The 20,545-nt window shown below is 39.9% G+C and overlaps 1 protein-coding gene across 7 annotated transcripts in view; it reads right to left on the reverse strand.

The window, feature by feature from the left end:
• The window catches only part of CDK14 (cyclin-dependent kinase 14), a 516,851-nt gene that overhangs the window by 409,111 nt on the left and 87,195 nt on the right, over window positions 1–20,545 (reverse strand). For 3 of the 7 annotated variants that reach the window (XM_005876105.2, XM_014547609.1, XM_014547612.1), the window contains exon 1: window positions 3,151–3,234. The exons of 1 other annotated variant lie outside the window; for it this stretch is intronic. In XM_005876105.2, coding sequence (XP_005876167.2) covers window positions 3,151–3,219 — 69 coding nt within the window. In that variant the 5' untranslated portion in view covers window positions 3,220–3,234. Of the gene's footprint in view, window positions 1–1,945; window positions 1,966–2,201; window positions 2,239–2,800; window positions 2,930–3,150; window positions 3,235–20,545 lie in introns of those variants that run through there. 3 more of the 7 variants (XM_005876106.2, XM_005876108.2, XM_014547611.1) reach the window with 3 other exon arrangements.

The following is a 20,545-nucleotide window of genomic DNA, read 5'->3' on the forward strand; positions in this document are numbered from 1 at the left end:
CAATTACCATGCTCAATTACCAGACCATGTAAAGAATCCAAATGTGATATATCCACAGGTCATTCCCTCAGTGCTTTTCTGCTCCTCATTCCTTCCCCCTGCCCACAAGGTCTTTGTATCTCTAAATTATCTATGATAGGGTCCTTATGGGAACTTGATTTAGTGAAATCATATAAGGGGTTGGAGGTATTGCTGTCTTTTCCATATAAAAATCAAAGCATTTATTTAAAAGGGATAAAATTCTGACACATGCTACAACATGGATGAACCTTAAGAACAAGCTAAATGAAATAAACCCAACACAAAAGGACAAATACTATATGATTCCACAAATACTGTATGAGGTCCCTTGAACAGGTAAACTTATTGACACAGAAAGTAAGCTAAAGATTACCAAAATCTGGCAGGAGGGCAATGGGGAGTTATTATGTAATGGGTAGAGTTTCTGTTTGGGGTGATGAAAAAGTTCTAGAAATGGATAGCAGTGATGGTACCAAGCTACTGTGATATACTTATTGTCAATAAATTGTACACTTAAAAATGGAAATTTTGTTTAAAATTGTAAATTTTGTTAGGTATACTTTATACCACAATTTAAAAATAAAAATAAAATAATCAAAGCTTATAGTATCTGTTTCATAAGTGCCCAAAATGAAAAAAAGGGTGGGGGGGGAAAGTGCCCCCAAACTTCTCCTTGAAATATTTCAAAAGGAAGTATATTGTAAGTTCCTTGAGGACAGGGACCAGATCTATTTTATTTATTGATTCATAGTAGGTGCACTATTACACAGTAGACTCTTCATAAATGTTTAATAAATAAATGATTAAAAGAAAATAGACAAAGGACTCTCCTAAGTGGGAAATATAATATTCAAAAAGCATTAAATGTACTTATTCTTGAGAAAATATAATGAAGCATATTCCATAAAAAAAAGATACCAATGCTACTATATCTAAGCTCCTTCAGTTCAAGGAAGGGAGCGTATCCATTTCATCTGTTCTTCCTCACAGCATGTCCTACAAGTTCTTACACATGGTAGATGCCTAATAAATGTCTGTACAATGAGGAATAAAAACTGCATGAGTGTGAAATCAATGTCATATTATTGCTCTACTATTTATTTCCCTTTTTAAAAATTACTTACTTTTTGCAAATGTACAATTCCTCTGTCACAGAGCGAAAAAATAAACCTCACAGCTGACACAGAGTGAAGGTAAAAATATAAATAGCTAGAACACATCACTCTCAGAAAAAGAAACAGTAAACACAGGCACACCATCTTCTGAATAGAAAAAGAGTTCTTTGTTAGTTTATTTTTTAAAAAAGAACAACTGAAGTATGGGAAATAATAGTTTATATTCCATCTTAACTCTTTAAAAAATAATTTAAAATGTCAAAACAGAAAAAATCTGAACTCTCTTTGGAAGAAAATTCAAATATTCATTTCCAACAATTCAATGTCCAACCTTTACCATAAACAGTTGAGTAAGTACAGAAGCATATTTAAGGCTCCTCCCACTCCCTCCCCCAAAAATGTCTAGTGAACCCTAATATAGTATCAATATTTCTCTCAATTAGCCTATCAAGTAACCAGGTGGTCTTTCTTACAATGCCTATGTCAAAATTATACATAGCTGGCTTAAGGCCAGCATGCTACAGCAAGTTACTGATGATGTTCTCAACTAACATTCACAGCCTACATCATTTAAATTTCACATGAATTAATGAGTTAAATATACATAAGTAGAATATTTTTAAAGCAAAAAATCAAATGCTGCCATCCTTAACATTCAGCCCCTATATAATAGATGGATCCTTATAAATTCACCAAGACCATGTAGTGTAGTAGCCTCACTTTGAACAATATTAAAACATGTCCTTCAACTTCCACCACCCCTACCCACTATACTCTGTGCCAATTAACAAAGGAAATAGGAATTCAACCTCTGTAGATATCAAGGTTTACATTTCTGTTTCTCGATTGTTATCTTCTTCACAAGCTGGTGAGCATCACTGTAGAGTAGCCTGTCTGCTGCCCCGGTCCCTCATGCGTGCAGGGGTTTCTCCATTTGCATCCAAAATGCTAATAGTCCACTACTCAAGCAAGCACTTCAAGCAGAACTGCATGAAGGAGCATCACTTCCATACATGAAAGCATAACCACTACAGGTGTAATGATGCAAAACACCGGCACACTAACCTCTGCCAGGCAGCACACACTTACAGCAGGTGCGTGTCTGTGCTCCAGAGGGGAGCGGGTGGGATGAGCAGGGAGGAAGCCCAGATCCCTAATATGTCAGAGATGTTTATACCACTCCGATCCAACCCAGCTAATTCATAGACATCAGTTTACCCAGGTGAAAAAAGTGGTCTCCTGTCCTTCACTAGCTTGACTCAGAGGGCACGCAGCCAAGCCTAACCAGGCAAAACAATCTGTGAGACCTCGTTAAGCTGTAATAAATAAGTTTCAGGAGAAATAAGACTCAGCTATGGCAAAGAAGCACAGTCTCGAAAGCTTTTCCTCATCTTGTCACTGCTACTGGTGTTTACAAACTACAAGCAGTAGCCTCGGGAGCCTCAAGAGACTCTCCCAAGGGGAACCTCCAGTCAGATCCCTAATTTAAATACCTCCTTGATCAGTCTGTGATGTTGCTGGCAGCTAAATGGAAGGGGATGAGTAAAATGACATGCAGAAAATGAATCCTTTTCAAGTTGTAAATGAGTGAGTCAGGATTCAGACTTGCCGAGATGCTCCAAATTAAAACCCCTGCGCTAATTTTAAAGCATGCTCCCTCTTACCGTTTCGCTGTTGTCTCTCTCGGGCTCGATTCACCTGCAACTCTTCAACATTATCTCTAGCAATGTGTCTGCACCAGGCCAGGCGCATCCAGTAACTGAATTCACATCTTTCTGCACTAGCAAGCTGAAATGGTACGGCCGTACTACAACCAAGAAAGGGGGAAGCAGAAGCAAAAAAAAAAAACAACCACCCAGAAATCACTTCAGAGAAGCTAATCTTGGTGGAATAAGACCAAAAATGGTTCAGAAGAACACAAAGCACAGGCTAACGTTCAGTATCCATAGCTTTAACAATGTGATTCTTTTTCCCCAAACAATCTTTTATTTTTCTCCAAGCACGATGGACTTGCCTGTGGAGTTCCCAGGAAGGCAGAGTAACCGGGCTCTGCAGCAGCATTGCAGCCAAAGTAACTGTGCATATGCCGTCCAGACGCTTCACAACACACTGTCTCGCCAGAAAGATATTGATTTGCAATGCAGGGCTGCTTCAAAAGAAGACAGAATTGGAGCCAAGCAGCTAATGGTGATTGCATGGGAGGAAAAACATTTAATCAAAGGGATGCACCTCGTCATGCTCAATTCAATTTTTTAAAAGCACTGGAGGCAGCCAGTAAGTATCTTGAGTGACAACCCCATTAAACAATAATCTGAGGTCCTGTAGAAGGCCAAGTTTGGGCTACCATCATTCATGCTGCAAAAGCCAGTAAAATGGTTTAATGTGTCTATGTGCATATATCTGTCATAGGCAAATGGGGCATAACTGAGAACTCTAAAGTAATAACGCACCAAATATGTGAGGTAAAAAGAAAATTCGCAGGTGGCATTTATGGACTAAAATGATAAAATACAGTTATGAGCCTGCAGAATTCTTAGTGGGGTTAGGCGCATACCACTCTCAAAAGTAAAATGCCAACACAAACCAGATTTCACAGTCCTCAGGCTAATTGTGTCAAGTCATGCCACATGGTGCTGGGTGGCAAGGAAGAATGCCAAACTGCTACTCGCATAGCGACCCCTACAGGAATGTGGTTGATCTACATACAATTCATCCTCATTTAAAGTATTTCCTATCCCCAGAAAACAGAACCACAAAGGGGTATACATTAGATTAAGATACAAGGAAACAATTGAGAAATATGTTAGGCAGAAAATAATTTTTTTAAAGCCAGGCATGAAATCTGACCTCACAGATATTCAGTCAATTAAGAAATTAAAGTACAATAGGAGATAGCTATTGTGTGAGTGATGAGTGGCCAATATGCCCATAACTCCCAGGACTGGGTGCACACTTATCAATCAGAAGCTCAGAGAAGCCCTGGCCAGTGTGGCTCAGTTGGTTGGAGTATCGTCTTGTACACTAGAAGGTGGTGGGTTCGATTCCCAGTCAGGGCACAGGGAATCGAAGTCTCGGGCCAGGGCACGTTTGGTAGGCAACCGATTGATGTTTCTCTTTCTTTCTAAAATTCCCTTCCTCTCTCTCTCAAATTCAATTTTTAAAAATGTAAAAAAAAAAAAGCTCAGAAAAAAGCATTATCCTTCCCATTCTAATGGGTTTAAAGGGATTATCTCCCCTACCCCCCATTTGCAAGCCATCTTCACCTTCATCTTTCCAAAGGACACTGTGAAGATATTGGACTTTATTTTTTCTGCGACACAAAAGCTCACTCCAAATCTTACAGGAAGTTTTCCTTCAAACACAAATATGATGTCCGCCCTTCTGCACCAAAGCCAAAAGAGAGAGCTATCTCTTTAATATCTGGAAACTATTGAGTTTTATGAACACCATTTCTGCAAAGCAAACTTCATTTCAATGAGTCTTTCAAAAATCTGAGGTTTTTGTTTAAGATTGCTCAACCCTCCAGCCCACAAAGACTCCTTTTCCAGAACCAACAGCACTTCTTATTTGAATCGTTTAGGATTTAGTCACAGGCTACCTCATAAAACTCTCTTATACTATTGGCATTTTTCCCATATTGAGGCCCTTGTGGAATGAACAGCATCAACTTCATTCTGTTTTCTTCCGCCAAAGCCCATAACACAATGCTAGGCATCGAGCAAATATTAAATAAATATTTAACAAATTAATGAATTTCCCAACTCCATATTTTAGGGCTTGAATAATCTCCCCTCCCCTATCAGTCAATATTCCCAGGGAAAACTCCACAATAGAAGTGTTATCTTTAGTCACTTCATCCAAGTAGTTCTATATCTTCTTTCCTACAGTTAGTTGGTGGACAAGAGCATGCACAGCATTTGTATTCACTAAGCTATCCTGTATAAAAGCCAGGAAACTTAACACAATGACATTTCTCCTTTATTTTCCCATTTACTCATTCAAAAAGCATGTACTGATGTGCCCGGCAATGGGGACATCCATGTTCTCTGCGTTCCAGGAAACTAACGAGTGCTTAAAAATAAAGCAAGTAATAGCAATACCCTGAAATGAGTGTTTCCAGAGCACTTTTGTTGGACACAAATAATGTTCCTTGGGTGGCTCACAGAAGACTTCAGGGAGGAGGCAGCATAGCTGAGGCCTCGGGCACTGCCCGGGAGGGATGGGCAACTAAGAAACAGCACAACAGGACTAACAGGTCAGAGCCTGAAACCAGAGCCATACACAGCGGTGGCAGCTGGGAAGGCTAAGGGAAAGGTGGCTGACACCAGAGCAAAACGGGCTAAGAAATGAGCCACTTTATCCTACAGGAAGCTGCCATTTACTCCAATAGGAAGTCACTAAAGGACTATGAGCAGAAAGTGGCTGGAAGGGGCTTTTCATTTTACAAGGGGGTAATGGTGCAGAAATAGACTGGAGGAATGAAGGAGGGGAGGTGAGAGGGGCCACTTGGGAGACTAAACAACAGTTCAGTCAAGACCCTGACCTAAAGCAGTAAAAGTAGAGATGGAAGGACAAAGGAAGTGAGAGACACTGAGGACAGTGACTTGTTGAGTGACTGGACATGAGGTCCAATGAGAAGGGAAAATCCAAGCACGACTCTGAATTCTTAGTGTGATTTGGTGAAAGGAGGGGTCACAAACTAAAGGAGTGGGCACAGGAAGAACAAAAGCTTGAGAAGGGAACACTATCATGAATTCAGTTTTTATACACGTGGAGTTGTAGGCATCTTCGGAACAGTCAAGTGGACACGTTGGGTAGGCGCCTGTCTTAAGGATCTGGAGCCCAGAAAAAGGGTCAAAAGTTCATTTGTGTCTTAGATCAGGGTTTCCACTCTACAGGAGTTTAGGAATTAATTTGAACTACTGTCATCAGCAGCTCCTTCTAATATCTGTGTATTCAACAAGTACTGAGAAATAGAGCTGGGCCAGGATTCTTGTTCACCTAATTTATTGAGGACATGCTCTCAGAGAGAAGGGGTGAGGAGGAAGGACAGGAGGATGGGGAAGAGCTGAGGAATAATGTGGCCGCAGGTGAAACAAATGTACCCAACGCTAGTCCCACTGCAGCAAGAGGGCCAGCCCTGTGTACGCCTGGCGGTGTTCACTGAGGCCTGGAGAGGAAGGGCTGCCATTTAGGATGGGCGCGCCCTGAGCAGGGAGCCCACTGTGTTCACCACACTAGGCTTCAGACACAATGGACACATTTTTCACAAATCTGATTCCTGCCTCAGGAATCTTTGTCTTTGCTGCTCTGTCTGCCAAGAACATTCTTCCCAGCCAACTCCTTCCCATTACTCAACTGGAACTCAGGAATCTCCATCTTAAAGTCCTGCTCAGGTTCCCCTCTCCTGGTGTTGCTCCACCATCCCCTGCAGCATTGCATTAGTTTGGCTTCACTATCTCACTGACTTTTATTTATCTGTTTGTCTTCCTCTCCGAATAGATGAAAAGTGCTCAAGAGCACAGACTTCTAACTCATTTCATTTTGTTCTCCTATGTTTCCCCAGCTCCTGGGACAGCACTCAATACTTGTTGAATACACAGATATTAGAAGGAGCTGCTGATGACAGTAGTTCAAATTAATTCCTTAACTCCTGTAGAGTGGAAATGGAAAGGGAGCTTGAGAAATATATGGGGCAAACGTCAATGTCAATAAATATACACAACTATGCAAGAAGTTTGGCCACACAGCAAAAGTACAGAGGCTAGAAGGCACAGCTACAGGAAATTACTATCATTGTGTTCATGTCACACAGGATTCAGTCTACTGCTATTAAGAATATCTTTATTAGGGGACACTGACATGTATCTGAAAGCACACCATAAAAGAACCATAGTAGAGGTTAACAATAAAGGGTCTATCTTTAAAGAGAAGAGACAAAAAGTCTTTTGTGCAAATAGCATCTCAGTGGATAGAAAGGAAATGGCAGGAAAGAAAAATGCTGACAAAAATGCTAGAACCTGACATCGGCTTAAGTCATTTTGCAGAAAAATAAAAATTAATTTCTTGAAGTGGCTGCCTTTATGTGTGATTTTTTAAGATTCTAAAGTGTGTTATGCACTTCCCTGGCTTTTTAAAATAGATTATAATAAACAAAACCTGATCTTCAATTGATGATGAGGTCAATCATGAACATTATTGACACCCATCAGGGTTTAATGGAGAGTATACAGGGCCACTGGGCTCTGATCTCAATAACTGACATCTGTGTTTCTCTGCTTCTTTGTATGGTTATTCACCCTTTGTCGTTAGGTTTTCCTTCTACTGGCTCTAAATGTGCCTCCTCCTAACACCAAAACACTCTTCTCAGTCTTGCCACAAGCTTCTGCAACCATCCTCACACTGGGCAAGTAGATAAACAGGCTTATCAGAAAACTCTGTGAATAGAGGGTTGAGTGAATAGATGGGTTCAAAGCAGGACTAGGAACTTTCTCCTGAGTGGAGAAACATTAGCCGAGACACCCACCGACCACAAGCTGTGCCCTACCGGCTTTGTGGTTCTTATTTGAGCAGAAAATTCTTGTTTCCTATCAACCCACCTGGAGTTATCTCAGACAAATGAAGCTGCCAGATGTCTGAGCTTCACTTCTTTAAGTAGGATATTACAGACAGGTCTTTCCCCAAAACCTCCCCCTCAAAAAACCACACCTGGAAAAAAAAGAAGTAATTGAAGAAAGAGTAGAGAAAGACTATAACTGAAAAAAGAAAAAGAAACATTAAATAAGAAAAGGCTTTAAAAATTAGGAGGTAAGAATAAAGACTACTTTATGCATATAAATCTACTACAAGTCACCTATTTTATGAATTAACTTCATTAAACCTTTAAGCTTCTAAGGAAAAATATTTTATTTTGAAAAGTGATAAAGAAAATATTTCCCAAAAAGAGTCTGAGTTTCAAATTACTGTAATTCCATGTAACCTTAGCAATTTCTTTCCATTTTAAGTTGTTACGGTGAAATGTTCAATACAATTTAATTAAAAATGTTCATGATGCTTTCGAAAACCTAAACCCTAATTTTTTATAAACCCTAAAAATTTTAAATTTAATTCTTCTCCATGCATGCCAGCCATTATTTACACTCATATATTCACTCTTATATATTCAAAGAAATCTTACTCAGAAGATTTTCTCAAAACATTATGAAAGTTGCCGTAACCAGTTTGGCTCAGTGGATAGAGCGTCGGCCTGCGGACTGAAGGGTCCCAGGTTCGATTCCGGTCAAGGGCATGTACCTTGGTTGCGGGCACATCCCCAGTGGGAGATGTGCAGGAGGCAGCTGATCGATGTTTCTAACTATCTCTCTCCCTTCCTCTCTGTAAAAAATCAATAAAATATATATTTAAAAAAAACATTATGAAAGTTACTAAAAATACTTTCTCAAGACACTGAAGCAGTTTGAAGTAAATGTTTGAAAGCCATTACTTAACCACAATACCAAAAATATTCATATGTCATTCACGGCATTTCATGGAAACTTTAGGATTTTCTTCTTAATTACACAACTTTGAGTGTTTTCTGGATTTTGGAGGGGGAAATTAAACAAATTTTATCAGTAAACACACACAACCCAATAAATTTATTCCTGAAAAACACTGCATTCTGTTAAACTGCACCCTAAAAACAAAAGGGCTTATGGGAAAAATAAGGTTGAGGGCAGACCATTCAAAATCCTAATGCATCCAGAACACCGATAAAAACAAGACACTCCTACCAAACACACCCACACAGGTCACACTGTCTTCATCTCCCCCTTCCCTATAGCGCCATCCGGGGGGCTTACATAGGGTAGAGGCTCTGTTTTTGTTTCTTGCCTAGGGCTGCATCCTGGCTGTGCACTGCAGAAAATATGTCCAGGTGAAAAAGTTCAGTGATGAACTTCCTCCAGGTTGGAAATTTAAAGTCCAAAGACAGAGCTATAACAGGGAACTTTAAATTATGTTAGTAAAAAGCAGCACAGAAGGTTGAGATTCATGAATCTAATAACACAAACAGGTAGATGCAGATTATAATAATAAAAGGGCAGGCCTTTTTTTCTTGCCTACATTTCAAAAATCTGAAATCTGACTCTTCTCCCCAAGATTTCAGCCTACTCCTCTGCAGGGAACCATTTTCCTTCCCCACCCCCCACCCCCATACACAGTGTTTCCTGGTTGTGTGCCCGAAATGACTCCAAGGCCTACATCTCAGCCTTTGCTTTCCCCCGTTAAATTTCTAATCCTTTTCACACAAGACTTGAATTTGCATTAAAACCTACATTACATGGTTGGTTTCTATATACATACACATACACATTTATGCAGTAACTATTTATTCAGGTGACACATAAAATGCCTGGGCATTTCCATGGCCCTGTACAGTTTTTCCTATTCACACCCCAGCAAAAACACAACTGGATTTTTGATGTGGCGCCATGCCCCAGGTGTGCAATGAAGCGGAAGACCCAGATGTAGAAGTGATTGTATTATGGCCACATTCTCCAAAGAACATTATCAGAGCGTTCCAAATGTGTAGCGTTAACATGATCTGAGAAATGTGCATTAAATTGTAAGACTTCAGTGGCAGACAAGGAAAAAGGGTGAAAGGCAGAGAGAACAAGACGTAAGGATTTTCTCTCTTCCTGATGTCAGGATGCCAGGCAGAAGAGAGCCGACAAATCCATGACTATCCAAAAGCTTCTTAAGGAGCTAAGGCTTGTTTTTTAAAACTTAGCTAAGTCTTTGAGTTAACTATCAAAAGAGGAGAGTTTTCTAGTTCAGGGTTATGAGTCAGCTTTATTGCTTTCAGGAACTTTATCCTAGCTTTGTAAAATTTCACTTAGTTAGAAAACCAGAAAAACCCCAAAGGAAGAACGCTTCCTGCCAAATAGACAAATGACAAATAATTTCAAATTGCATTTGACTTTTTTTTTTAATTGATTGATTTTTTTTTTCAGACAGAGAGAGACATCAAATGTGTTGTTTATGCATTCATTCATTGTTACCGGGTGTATGTGCCCTAACCGGGATCAAATCCACAACCTTGGCATGTTACCAACTGAGTTACCTGTCCAGGGCTACATTTGACATTTTTAAATCTAGAAGTTCCCTGCCACTGATATAGTATGTACTTTAAAATATTAAAGTGAAAAGTACCCATTAAATAGTTTGCTTCCTTTGTCTTCCTCTATACACCTAAGAAATAAAACAGGAAGCAGGACCATGGGAAAGAACGAATGACAACACTGTACATTCAACAGTAAATACAATAATGACAAGATAACTAACTCACTACTGAAGTTAAAATATGGCCCAGCTGGAGAGGCTCAGCTGGTTGGAGTATTGTCCCATGCACTGAAAGGTTGCCGGTTTGATTCCTGGTCGGGGCACATACCTGGGTTGTGGGTTCGATCCCAGCCAGGGCCTATGAAGCCAAAAGTGGGGTGGGGTTGGGGGCATTGGTCAATGTTTCTCTCTTTCTTTCTCTCTCTCTCTCTCTCTCTCTCTCTCTCTCTCTCTCTCTCCCCCCCCCCTTTTCCTCTCTCTAAGTATGTCCTCAGGTGTGGATTTAAAAAATATAGGGTGTCCCCTAAAAATGTATACATGCACTTTGAATAATTATAAAGGCAGTGTTTATTTCATTTTCAAAATTGAGCTATCAGCTGTTAAAGTGTGTATACATTTTTTGGGACAATATATATATATATATATATATATATATATATGCTCTTATGTAATTTAATTAACTTTTATGTGGCCAATGTCTTAGTATTTGCCTTTTCAAGCTAATACTGGTACTAATTTAGATCATCCTAAAACTACATGCACATCACTCTCAAAGACCAGAAAGCAAACCAAGGTAAATTTATCTAACGAAAAATCCCCAGATGATCAAATCACCAGCCCAGTCTCACTGGCATAAAAGAGAATGAGGTTCACTGCAAAAAATGCACGAGGAACAGGGATACTGACAGCTCTGAAGTGCTTTCACTTACTCCCACCCGCCTTTGGTATCCCATAAAGCAGTGACAACAGCAGCACACAAATACCCTCGAATCCTTTCTGCCACTCCTTGTGGAATGTTTTTCCTGAGAGGTGATTAAAAAGACAGGTTCTTGGAACGGTTCCTCCTGCAGTAGCACCCACTGCAGTCTAGGGAGGCTGCACCCTGTGCAGGACCAGAAAGAGGATCCAACTAAGCCAGTCGTTTCTGGGACTTTTCCATCCAGAACTGAGTTGCACCCCATCCTTCCAGCCCTGATGGTGGCAAAGCAGGGAGAGCATCAGCTTAGAAGCCACCAGAGTCCCTGTCTCTAGCCCTGAAGAGAAGCTGGACTGAAATCCTGAAACTACCAAGAGTAAGGGTCTAGTGATGAGGGCAAGAGACAGCACTGAAAGCACGGGGTCCCTGGTCCCGGCCGCTGAGCTCCTCACACTGCCTGGCTGCCTGACTCTCTCAAGTGTGGTTGCTCAGCCTTTGTTTCCGTCCTGCCACACTATCCTCCCCAAAAAAATCCCATTTTCTCTTTAGCTACTTCAGGTTGATTTTCAGTTCTTGTAGCCAAGAGTCCTAGTACTCATGGAAATACATGTACAAAAGGACACGGAGCTACTGTGAAGTGCTAATGCCAGAAGGGGAGCTAAGTCCCCTTAATAAGTGTGGTAAGGTGTACTCAAATTCTAGGCACAGGACCTAAAGGGAAATAAACTGACTTAGCTTTACCGACGCCCTTTCAACTCTAGGAAAAGGGGACTTCGTCAGCACGTTGACTTATATGATGGCAGGAAAGGATAGGTATAATAGCAGCCAAAGGTTTTTACAAAGCTTCACACAGCCATGAGACATAATAACATTATAATAAACTTACACTAAATTATCACATATTAGCCCTAACTGGTTTGGCTCAGTGGATAGAGCGTCAGCCTGTGGACTGAAGGATCCCAGGTTTGATTCCGGTCAAGGGCATGTACCTTGGTTGTGGGTACATCCCCAGTAGGGAGTGTGCAGGAGGCAGCTGATCGATGTTTCTAACTCTCTATCCTTCTCCCTTTCTCTCTGTAAAAAATCAATAAATTGTCACATATTAAAATTTTTAAATCTGTTGTTATAACTTACAGAGGAAATTGTGTAACAGTCCTAAGTCATGGAGCATTACCTATTAATCAGTTATCTGTACCTGTCGGAAGCCTGAATTCTTGGACCAATTAATTTAACCAGGCATCCAAGTTGCTGTGGTAGCATGTATTCAAATTCCAGGCACAGGACCTGAAGGGAAATAAACTGACTTAGCCTTACCGACTCCCTTTATAAAGTGTTGGTGAATATCACCACCCATAAGTAGTTAAGAAATGTCGTAGGAATCATGAAAGGAAAATCAGTTTGTGACACCCACCCTGAGCTTTTAAAGGCTTCTGGTCATGAAGGAAAGAGAGTTATTAAAAATTAAAGAAATGGATTTTGGAAAAAGCCACAAGGTACACGAGGAACTTATGGAATATGTAAAGAAAGTGCTAAGGAGACATTATAAAGTAAACTACATTTCTGTATTTCATTACTAAAGGATTTTTGTCATGTTCTACTCATCTGCCAACAATTTATTATCCTTTGTATTAAGTACTATAGGGAGTATAAAGATGAATGAGACACAACTGATGTTCTCAAGGATACTTATACAAATAAATATAATACAAGAAATAATTGCCATAGAAGAAGTAAATGAAAATACTATAGGAGTTCAGAAGAAGAAGGGCCTCAAAATGATGGATCAAGCAAAATTGGCAGATTTTCACTTTAGGTAATCAAATTCTGAATACTAGAGTCACAAAGAATTCAATAGGTAAGATATTGGGGGGATGTACTAGTATATCCAAAGACTCGCAATGATTACTCTCAGCACAAGAATTGTTATCTGTATCTGGATGTAATTTGATAATTTAACAAAGAACTTTTGTAATATCATAGAAGCCCAGCCTAGAAGAGCTGAACAATTTCCGTGTTTGAACCCTCTTGAACAATGGTTCTTTTCTGGTGGAAGGATTATTTGGATGGACTCCAGGGACTCCAAGTACACTGCCTGCCCATATGGTTCAAAGATGTGTTTCTTCCTACTAATTATCCTGGATGCAGACAACCAAACTCCTTTTCTGTATTCCTTAAGGAAAACTGAGCTTTGGGGACTGTTGCAACAGCTAGTCATGGGGCACTTGGAGGGCATCTTTCCCTCTCATTCCTCTCCCCGATACTGATTCTAATTTAGGAAAGATGGGGTTTGACTTATCACAAAACAAAGCCAATTGAATAGCTTAGTTTTATGATTCCTCCTCTGAAGCACCAGATTCCCTCAACAGTCACTGTTCCTCCTAATCAATCAAGGAAGATTCAGTTCACACAAAAAGTTCACATAAAAACTAAATCATGCTCCTGACTGAGCCCATCATGGCCAGTTCCTTCTGTGGCCATGCAGTAACTACAGCACCCACCGGACCACCTGACTTTTTGTACCACAACCTGGCGCAGGTCCACCTTGGTTCAGATAGTTCCTCTCCACCCCGCAAGGTTCTTTAACTCAGAACTCTAAGGGATGAAACAGGTTTGAAAAGGAAAAAAGAAACAACATAATGGGTGAAACCATATAAGCAGGTACACAGAAGTACTAACTTCAATGTAAGTTCAGATGCAGAACAACTGGATGGAGAACAACATGAGCTCAAGAATTAGACAAACCTGGACTCCCAATCTGGGCCTTCAGCAAGATATCTAACTTAAGAGAATAAAATAAAGGGGTGGGCAAAAGTGAAAGTTTATTCTTGTATTATAATTTTTAATTATTGTATTATTTATTGGTATTACAACTCTATACCTACTTTTACCCACCCCTGTAATAATAACAATAATAGTTCATATACTTTAGAGGGTTGCTGTGAGGCTAAATGGTACATAAACTGCTGAGAACGGTATTCAGTAAATCAAAGGCTTTTACACCCCAGAGATAAGCGGAATGTATATTTAGAGGTGACTGGGCACACTGAGCCCTTAGGCTCCACAAACACCCCTTTATCCTGAGGCTCGTTCTTCTGCATGAGGTCTGATGCTCCACCCCCCATTTGAAGTGTCTCTTGCTTCAAATCAGCCTGGACACTTGCTTCTGTATCAGTCATGGGCTGTCAGGCTCATTTTCTCAGTCATTCCTTCAGTCGATCAGCTCCTATTAATTTGACTCTTCTTAGGTATCTATATTTCTGTTTCTATTGCCATTGCACTTTGCTTTTGCACCATTCCATGAAATTCAGCCACTTTTTTAAAAAAGATATTTTATTGACTTTTAGAGAAAGAGGAAGGGAGAGGGAAAGAGAGAAATCAATGTGAGCGCAAAACATAGACTGAAAGCCTCCTGCACAGGATGACACCCAACCAACTGAGCTATACTGGCCAGGCCTGGTAACCATATATTTGTGTGTACAATTAATTTTAAGTAAAACTAACACAGCCCCACCTATAAGAACAAACATCAAGTAGCATGTACCAGCTACTTTTCTTCAAGTATTTAAGTACTTTTAAATTTTTCTAACAATACACACTTCTTTTTATTGGGAAAATGTTTGATTCTTTTAATTCCATTTAGGTATTCTCAAAGAATTAGAATACTATAACTGTCACCAATTTTGCTCATAGAAGCCTTCTCTAGAATTTTTATTCTGAAATTACTTCTAGGTTTTTAGAAAATCTCACACAATGCAATTCAGCTTTCTATCAGTTCAAAGACCCTTACATCTGAGAAATTAAAAGAAAAAAGCACATTGTAAATGCACTAAAATCTGATACTTTATAAAAGGATTTTTAACACCATAGAGAATGTAAAAAGCTCTATATCTTTCAATTACAATTTTCTTATGTTTATAGGGACTGTAAATATTAGAGCTAAGGATTGCTTTAGGCTCAGCACATCTTCCTGTTTAACAAAAAAGAGGGTGGGCAATAACACTGTCAGTATTCCCAAAGTTATCTTCCACCTTAAACTCCCTTGATCCCTCAACCCTGCCAACTATAGCTTTGCTGCTATGGTTCCCTTTATAACAAAACTCCTCAAAACATAGTTTATCCCAATTGCCTCCACTACCTCTCCTCACTTTTTTTTTGGGGGGGGGGGGAGGCAAAGTACTGAGGTATAATACAATATTGTATTCATTTTAAATTTACAACATAATGACTTGATATATGTATGTATTGTGAAATGATTACTACACATTGATCTTAGCAATGATTTTTTGAGACCAAAGGCAAACACTGCCTTTCATTCTTCAACTCCTTTTATTCTATTTTTATTTTATTTTTAAGAATAGTTTATTGATTTCTTTAGACAGAGAGAAAGAGAGAAGAGAGAAACATTGATGTGAGAGCATAATATCAATCACCTGCCTTCTGCAGGACCCCTACTGGGGGCTGAGCCCACAACCTGAGCATGTGCCCTGACTGGGTATCAAACCAGCAACCTCTTGGTGCGCAGGACGACACCCAACCAACTGAGTCATACTGGCCAGGACAATTCTTCAACTCATTTTAATCAGGCCTCTGTCCTCCCCACTCCACCACAGTCAGCAATGGCCTTCACAATGCCAATCCCAGTGTGCAATTCCCAGACCTCACCTGGACCACTCAGCAGCAATTGACACAATTGATCACCTCCTCCATTCTGAAACTCTTTCTCCTCACTTGGGCTCCACAGCTCGCTTTCTTCCTACCTTACTACCTCTGCCTTCTCAGTCTCCTACTGGAGGTTTCTCTTCTTCCCAAACTCTAAAGATGGGGGTCTCCCAAGACTGGGACCTTGGACCTCTTTTCATCTCTGTCTACACTCTTTCCTTAGGTGATCTTACTAAATGTCATCAATAAACTGAGGGTCTCCAAATTTATAGCTCCAGGCCCTACCTTTCCCTTATCCCACTACATTTGTGACAATTCCTTTCACATATCGAATATGAATCTCAAAGCTGACAAGTCCAAAACCAAATTCCTGGTTCCATACCCTCCCAACGCTGTGCCCCAGCCCAATATTCTCCATCTCAATAAATGGCCCTGCCATGAACACACTTGATTTCTCTAGTAAAAAAAAACTTGAGGATCCTTGATTGTTCTCTTGATATTCTACATCCAATCCAACAACTAGTTTTCTTGACTCTACTTTCAGAATGTATTTCAAATCGAACCACTTCTCAGACCATCATGCTTCCATCCTAGTCCATCTCCATGATGATCATTATAGCCTTCTATCTTGTCTTTTTGCTGCTACTTTCCTATTCTTCTCCCTGCTCCAAACTATGCACAGCAGCCAGGATTTTAAAAACTATCACTGTCCTCAAAATCTTGAAGTTCTGACTTAGAATGAAATGCTACTTTCTAACCATGACCTTTTCACCAGTCCCCTTGTCACTGTCCTCCAGCCACCCTGAGCCCCTCTGTAACTCAAGGCCGCTGCGCTCTCTTCCTCCAGATATTCCCACAGTTTGCTCCCTCCCTTCTTTGAGATCTACACTCAAACATCACCTTCTCAGAAATAGGCTCCCTGACCATTTTATCAACACTCCTCCTCATGTCTCTCTTTCCCCTTTCCTTGCATTGATTTACATTCCTTACACTTCTCGACCATTATATTATATTTCTGTTTATCTGTCTGTCAACCCCACTAAAGTAAAAGCTCCACCCTAGTCGGGTTCTCAGTGGTTAGAGCATCAACCCACAGACTGAAGGATTTCTAGTTCAATTCCAGTCAGGGGTACGTACCTAGGTTGCAGGCTCGATCCCCAGCCCCAGTTGGGGCACATGCAGGAGGCAACCAATCGATGTGTCTCTCTCACATTGATGTTTTTCTCTCTGTGTGTCTCTCCCCCCTTCCTTCCACTCTCTCTAAAAAATCAATGGAGCCCTAGCCAGTTTGGCTAAGTGGCTAGAGCATTGACCTGCGGACTAAAGGGTCCCAGGTTCGACTCCAGTCAAGGGCACATGCCCGGGTTATGGGCTCAATCCCTAGTGGGGCATGCAGAAGGCAGCCGATCAATGATTCTCTCTCATCACTGATGTTTCTATCTCTCTCTCCCCCTCTTCCTTCCTCTCTGAAATCAATAAAAATATATTTTAAAAAATAAAAATTAAATAAAAATCAATGGAAAAAAATGTCCTTGGGTGAAGATTTACAAAAAAAAAAAAAGTTCCATGGTAGCAGAAATTTCTCTCTCTTCTCACTCTTCAATCTCCAGGGCCCAGAATAGGGCCCGGCAAATGGCAAGTGCTCAATAAATATTTGTTGAATAAATGCGTGAATGAGTCATTTCTAAACTCTTACTCTTTGCTTACTGGAATAGAGAATAGATATTTCAATTGTTTATTACTTTAATACATATGGTATGATGCCAAAAGAAGTCATTAAATATTTTTCAAGTTCTATTTTTAGAGCACCATAATGTTAGCGAGGTTATTTTTAGACACAAAGAGCAGTATGGCTATAACAAAGAGGCAGGAAATAGTAGAACATCTTTTGGGGAATATAGGTAGTTCCTTACAGCAGATCTGGGAAAGTTGTGGGAGAAGGAAGCAGGACAGGTGAACGGTGAGGCCTGGAATTAACACTGAAATCAGATGATGGGCAACTATGAAGGGCCTTGTGAGCAAGAAAAGTTTTAGGTTAGTCTTGTAAACGAGGAGTCGTAAGCGAGAAAATAGTAATCAGAATTTCATTTGGGGAAACTTATTCTGGTCACATAAGATTATATAACCCATGTAATCATGTCTGTTCTTAGGTAAGTAGTAACTTAGCTGCTTGAGATCTGCATAGAAATAAGACATGCCATATAAGTCTTAATGATTATTTCACCCATCATTCATACCTGAAAGGTATTCAGTTTCTTGCTCACAAAACTTTAATTTTCCAATGCAACATTTTCTCAGCAGGTTCCTATTTGAATATTTTCAACTTTTAATCAATTAGCTCTTCAATTCAAGAACATTTACATGATAGTCTTTAATTAATGCTCACAGATTCTAGTGTATGAACAGTGAATCAGTTAACTCACTAATAACACTAAATATTAATACCACTTTGGATAGGGAAATATTCAACAAGATGTTTCAGTTATTCTTTTTTTTAATTAGTAAAAAACTGGCATCTGATCATTCAAATACCCAAATAGTCTAGAGTTTATCCAATACAAGTTTCCAATTAAAATAAAAGAGTTTAGTTAGTCTAAACAAGGGGCATATAAAAAGTCCTATATTTACAAGGTTAAAACAGTATGTTTGATTTTACAGAATACTAAATTTCTTTTTTAATTAAAGGCCTTTCAATTAACATTAAATGGTTTGTTTTCATTGGTGTCGTTTTGTTTTTTTATTTTAGAGACAGAGAAAGGGAAAGGGATAGAAAGATAGAAACATCAATGAGAAACAGTGATTGGCTGCCTCCTGTACGACCCCTACTAGAGGATCAAACTGAAACCTGGGCATGTGCCCTGACTGGGAATCAAACTGGTGACCTCTCGATTCATGGATCTATGATCAACCATTGAGCCACACTGGCCGGGCTTCATTGGTTTTTAAAACATCATTGCTTGCCATCTGTTCCATGTGCTTTCTCTGTATCCTTAGAGTCTACTCTCAACATCTCATTTGACAGTTACTTCCTCTTTGACTGCTTTAAAATACATATGGAAACCCTACTACATGTCCAAGCACTAAAGTGCAAAAATGAAAAGAGCTCCACCCTGAAGCAGATCCTGATGACAGTGATCCATTCTTCCTTCCTTCCCAACCCTTAGGCATCCACCACGGTGTGGACTATCCCTTTAACATATATGACCCACCTCCATCTTCTTTTATCACCTCATGCACATGATTTAATTCCAATGACACTGGATCTTCCTCCAGGACCTTTCTTACGTTAGCATCTTTATGCTATAAACAAAGTAACTCCGATAAATGAACAATGGTATGCTATCCGAGCAGCTTCTACAACTCCTCTGCTCAGAAAGCAGGTTTATAATTAATACCAAGTCAGGCAAGATCTCAAAAGGGAATCAGTAAGAAGAATGAGAAAGGGAGGGGACCCAAAGTCAATGATCAAGTAGATGCTCTCTCACTGGCACTTCTTCCTGTGTGCCTGAGACAGCCACCGGCCTGCCTCTAGGGACAAAGAGCAACACAGCAGCTATCCTGTAGCACAAAGTAGTCCAATTTGTGCTCTCCTGATCCACTTCCCTTATGAGTTTTTCCTGGCAGTTCCCAACAACACAACCATGAGTGTATGGGGTTACAGAAAAAGCTAAAAAAAAAAAAAAAAAAAAAAAAAAAAGGCATATGCACAAGTTATTCATTACAGAGACTCGAGTTCCAGGAGAAGGGGGAAACTTCTGAAGATGCTGTCCCAGGGGGCACTTACAGAATGGGTGCTAATCCCAGCCCGTGTTCTCCACATCTGTGTAGGAAGGCATCACAGACCAGGGTCTACTCCAGGGCTCACCACCAGCTTATATAACTTACACAACTTCTGTCCAATAAATATTTAACTATGAAGGAGTGCAGGTGTTTAAAATTTTAAAAACGACCTCTAGACCTCCACGTTAATATTTACATTCTACAGAAGTCATCATATTTTTAATACCTTTGGGAAGAATACACAGAGCAACCATTTGCACAAATGTACAAAACCTAAAATATTTCCTATGAGAGCATGAAAAGGAAGCCTGGAATTTCACACACAGGCTAAATGATCTATTCTTCCATTCACGTGCTTCACATTTTTATGCACCTTTTCCTAGTACACCCCACAAGCTACAGAACCCTGCTGGCAAAAACACTGGTCTCCGGGGAGAACTTTTTCTAACTTGACAGAAGCAATGCTTTGAATTTCAAGCAGTTTTCCTTTCTCATCATAACAGTGCAGTGACCTCTATGCAAAATATAATGAAAAATGCAAGTCGATGCTATATGGTAGAAAATGAAACCTGGGTTTATGTCTACAAAGATGTCAGATGAATAACTGTAGAGTTCACACAACTGAAACAAAGAAAATATAAAATAACCCTATTCATGTAGGAACCCCGCCTGATGGTGATATCTCCCAAGGGAGACCCAGATCCTACTGAAAGCCAATTCTGGCTACGAGCCTTCTTCACCAATTTCCTGTCAAAACAGACTTACAGAAATGCTGGTGGAGTCAAAAGAAGATAAAAATTTCTAGTACCTACCCTCTACTTGCTAAAACATTTCAATAACATTTACAACCCACAGTAAACTCAGGAATTATTTCAATGAAAAGGGCATCAGACTGAGATTCAGAAGGAACAAGTCCAGTCTCATTTGTTAAATTCACAGACAGGATTCTAGA

This window comes from Myotis brandtii, unplaced genomic scaffold (assembly GCF_000412655.1).
Source record: "Myotis brandtii unplaced genomic scaffold, ASM41265v1 scaffold48, whole genome shotgun sequence".
NCBI lineage: Eukaryota > Metazoa > Chordata > Mammalia > Chiroptera > Vespertilionidae > Myotis > Myotis brandtii.